Raw genomic sequence first — 4,465 nt, 5'->3', positions numbered from 1 at the left:
GGATGCAGCCCATGAATTTGGACATGTCCAGAGTATAATCGCAGCCTTTGCGGTTAGAAAATTGCACTTGATCATGTCGCGATATTATCGCAAATGCGATATATCGTTCAGCCCTACTTTGGATGGTTATTTTAGTGCAGTACATGTATGAGGAAATTGTGTTCAACAATGCTGAAGACAGTATTAAGATGCAGGTCTGCTATCACACATCAGGCTAAAGCAGCTGCTGCCCAGGCTAACCTGATCAAACAGCAGGAGGAGCTGGAGAGGAAAGCAGCAGAGCTGGAGCGGAAGGAACAGGAGCTAGAGAACAGGAGGCAGGCAGGCAGCGCATCGAACCCCGGAGGTAAGTGGCTGCAGGTATTTGATGTAGTTGTGTTGAGTATGTGTTAAGTCTTAAATGATAATAAGGTTTTTAAATCTTTTCCTGTCAGCTAAAGAGAACAACTGGCCACCTCTTCCAAGGTTCTTCCCTATAAAGCCCTGCTTTTATCAGAATTTTGAGGAGGAAATCCCCGAGGACTACCGCAGGATGTGCAAGAGAATGTACTACCTCTGGATGTGTATGTACCCCTGATTGTAGCATTTTATATGCCAATCACTGACCTAAAAGGATGGTATAGTACATCAGATCTCAGCTTTTAATATGCTAAATTTAAATATGTATCAAGACTTTCCACTCATACTTTTGCTGAAGTTCTTACTTTTTTCTTTACAAATGAATCATGATTTATAACTTTATCCATTAAAAGATTGTTTAGTCACAATTGCTGCACTAAAACGTCGAGAAATAATTTATTTACCTCACATTTGGGAAATTAATTTGTTACGAAGGAGATGATAATAACAATAATAAAGACACCATTCATGCCTATTAGTTTAAAAGTGCACAGAGTTTGGTTCACCGGAGCTTTTTATAAGCAGTGTTGTATTATAAGTGTATGTCTGCGTCACTGGTTTTCTTTTGCACCTCTCCAGTCCACAGTGCCACTCTCTTCCTCAACGTGCTGGCCTGCCTGGCTTGCTTCACCATTGACAGTAACTATGGCGTTGACTTTGGTCTGGCTATTCTTTGGTTCATTCTGTTCACCCCTGTGGCCTTCGTCTGTTGGTACAGGCCGGTCTACAAGGCCTTTAGGTATGCTGTGTCACTGGTATTGTTTACACTTATGAACTTTAATACAAGTCTTCAAACTGTAAATGACCTCCAGACTCTTTTTTATGACTTCATGCGATTGTGAAACTTATTATCTCTATTGTGCAATATGTCAGCAAACCAGTGAGCACCTTCGCATTAATAATGTGTCCCCTTTTTTCCCTCCATAGGTCTGACAGCTCTTTCAGCTTCTTTTTCTTCTTTTTCGTCTTCTTCTTCCAAGTGGCAGTTTACATTATCCAAACTGTGGGGATTCCCCATTGGGGCAACAGGTCAGTGGGATTTATTTTCTTTTTCTTTTTTCCTACACTACCTGAACGTGTGGTGGAAGTGCACCAAGATTCTGTTTTTCATTGTATGAATGTGCATGCTGCTTTGGGATACATTCAGTGTGCATGGACCACCACATTTCTTCATTCACACGTGTTTGTGTGTGAATTCTTCTCCTGTCTCTCCTCTATTGCATTTCTTTGACAGATTCCTGCTGCCCTAATAAATCTGGGTTGCTGCTTTGTAAGTGTGTGTAACTTTTATTTTGGGAGTTCTTTTCTATCATGTATAAAGCTCCTCAGGTTTCCATGTGTCATTTTTACAAACTTCATGCTTTACATTTGGTATCTGGTTGTTTGTGTATTTCTCTTTAATCCACAAAAAAAAGAATTTCAGTGTACTATAATAATTACAGAGAAAATGTGAAATTACACCTTTTTTCCTCTTGCATGTTTCTGGTTTTGACAGTGGATGGATAACATCAATCACCATCATCAAGGCGAACCCGGCTGTGGCTGTGGTTATGATGGTAGTGGCTGGATTTTTCACTGTAAACTCTGTGCTGGCTGTCATCCTGCTGAAAATGGTACGCAAAAGTAAAACTTCTGTTTACATATCGTATTTTTATAGGTAATCTGATTACTATTTTATTATGAACCTGTCAGATTCAATATAATGTATCTTGATGAACTGAAGAACCCTAAGCCAAGTATTTTAAACATGTTTTAAAATGGTAAATGGCCTGTATTTATATAGCGCTTTACTAGTCCCTAAGGACCCCAAAGCGCTTTACATACCCATTCACACACACATTCACACACTGGTGATGGCAAGCCTACATTGTAGCCACAGCCACCCTGGGGCGCACTGACAGTTGTCGATGACTTATACTGCGTACACATATAAATGTTATTTTTTCTCATTTATATCTGGAAGCTACATCAAAGACAAACTAAACATCGGGTGGTGACAAAAACTTTGAACAGCTTCAGAGGAAATTTTCAAACCAAGTGTGTGTGCTGAATGCACTTACTGTACAGACTTACCTCCATGTAGAAATTCCAGGAGTGTCTTTTGGTTTTTAAAGACAATAATTAATTAGAAAGTGGACACAATATTTCATCTTAATGCAAAAGGGGGGGGGGACAAAAACAACCGTTAAAAAAAAGTCTGTTCCTAGTCTCCACTAGATATCTATTGTATTTTCAGATATCCTCCTCACTAACAGATCAATGAAACTGATCTCATGAGCTCCTTTGTAGACATAAGAACCATGGACTGAACCTTACAGGAACCAGCAGGTTAAACACCGTTTCATCATTTGATCTCCTGTCATTGTTTAAAATATTCTGTCTTTTCCCATCATCCTAGGTCCACTCTAAATACAGAAACACAGGTGCCAGCTTCACCAAGGCCCAGCAGGAGTTTTCACAAGGTGTCCTGAGCAACCGAACTGTCCAAAATGCTGCTACCTCCGCTGCTACCTCCGCTGCCCAGGGAGCCTTTGGCAGCAGCCAAAATTAGTGTGATTTCTACAAGTTTTGTGTCTCTGGCTATTCTCTTTTCTGACCAGCATACCGGGCTAGCCACGTCCCAACATTATGCAGTTGGTGTAAAGGAATTTTTAGGGAAAAGGGCAAAAAGCAAGTAACTTATGAGTAATATACCAAGTGGGGTGTCTCAGTTCTCCATGTCCACTAAAAAACTAAATAATAATAAAGATTGTGTAATTTAGGAAGATGTGTAGCTAAAGTCATCTTCCAAGAATAGGAACCTACCCTCAGTTAAACTTTATTTGTATAGCACCTTTGATGAAGGACAGTGCAATTCAAAGAGCTTCATAGATGATTGACGAACTAATAATGAGATGGTACATTAATTTAAAAAAAAAAAAAAAAAAAAAGGTAAAAAGATTATAAAATGCAAAAATAAAATGGATGGAACTTGTAAAGACCTGCACAGATCTCATCAGCATATGTCATATTCATTTATGCTTTAGAGAAATGTCCAGTAGGAAATCTGAAGCTGGGGTTTAAAGAGCAAGGTGAGGCCGCCACACAAATAAAATTGTAACATTTCATCACTGCATCGCTATTGAAAGCATTTAACAGAGTAGACTAAAGAGATACATGTGAGATGATCTGCAATACAAGAAACACTGATTTAAATCCAGTAATTCTTAAAGATCCCGGTAAAAAGTATCAGGATTTTTTCCTGCTAATGTAGGAATGACATACTGAGGCTTGAAATATAAACTCTTTGTCCAAGGTTGGATTCTCACTTGACACGAGAATGTTTTTTTTTTTTCCCCATCTGTGAACAATGGATCTACAAAATGTTTTTCACATTACAGCAGCATACAGAACCTTGCAGGATAACTATCCTGACTATAAGTGCATTAATACCGATAATACGCTTTATGCACAGTGGATGTCCTGTAAAAGTATAAATGATAATAAATGCATACTGTTACATTACTGTGCAGTTTGAACGTTGATCTCCAAATTTGATGTTTTGATGTGTATATGACAACAGGATGAGCTGCTGATTAATGAAGGTGATGGGATAAAGAGGTCATTTGTACTGTTTTATCTGCTTACTGATATTTCTTTTTGATGAAGTGAGGCTTAAAGCTGTTCTTGAAGCAAATGAAGATGTTACCTTTTAATTCATGTTAAGAAAACTTGGCATAATACAGAGACTTGCTGTGATTAAAATGAAAGGGGGGGGGGGGGTACTGGTTCATTAATGTAAAGTTATTGGAAGTATAGAATTTGAATGTATTTACATGAAAAGTGCATTAATGAGTAGAAGGAACAATATTTTTGACTTTGTGCCCATGGTAGTTTTACTACATGTTAATGTAATATTTCCTGTTTTTCCTGTCTGCACCTTGTAATTAGGTTTGAGTGTTTCTCTCTCTCTCTTTGTGTGTGTGTGTGTGTGTGTGTGTGTGTGTGTGTGTGTGTGTGTGTGTGTGTGTAAAAAGTATATAAACACTGTATACTCCCAATCTGATGTTTGTACCTCAGTGCCTTT

General features: G+C 38.5%; 1 protein-coding gene across 1 annotated transcript in view; it reads left to right on the top strand.

The window, feature by feature from the left end:
* scamp2l (secretory carrier membrane protein 2, like) overlaps positions 1 to 3,898 on the top strand; it is a 7,246-nt gene extending 3,348 nt beyond the window's left edge. Inside the window, exons 4-9 of the mRNA XM_005743961.2 lie at positions 214 to 346; positions 435 to 563; positions 979 to 1,138; positions 1,327 to 1,428; positions 1,895 to 2,012; positions 2,798 to 3,898. Coding sequence (XP_005744018.1) covers positions 214 to 346; positions 435 to 563; positions 979 to 1,138; positions 1,327 to 1,428; positions 1,895 to 2,012; positions 2,798 to 2,950 — 795 coding nt within the window. The 3' untranslated portion in view covers positions 2,951 to 3,898. The remainder of the gene's footprint in view (positions 1 to 213; positions 347 to 434; positions 564 to 978; positions 1,139 to 1,326; positions 1,429 to 1,894; positions 2,013 to 2,797) is intronic.
* Positions 3,899 to 4,465: the final 567 nt, after the last annotated feature.

Source organism: Pundamilia nyererei, unplaced genomic scaffold (genome assembly GCF_000239375.1).
Source record: "Pundamilia nyererei isolate P.nyererei 1_Seehausen unplaced genomic scaffold, PunNye1.0 scaffold00137, whole genome shotgun sequence".
In the NCBI taxonomy this organism is placed as follows: Eukaryota; Metazoa; Chordata; class Actinopteri; order Cichliformes; family Cichlidae; genus Pundamilia; species Pundamilia nyererei.
Note: the sequence above shows the minus strand (reverse complement) of the source record. Positions and strands in the feature narration are given on the sequence as shown.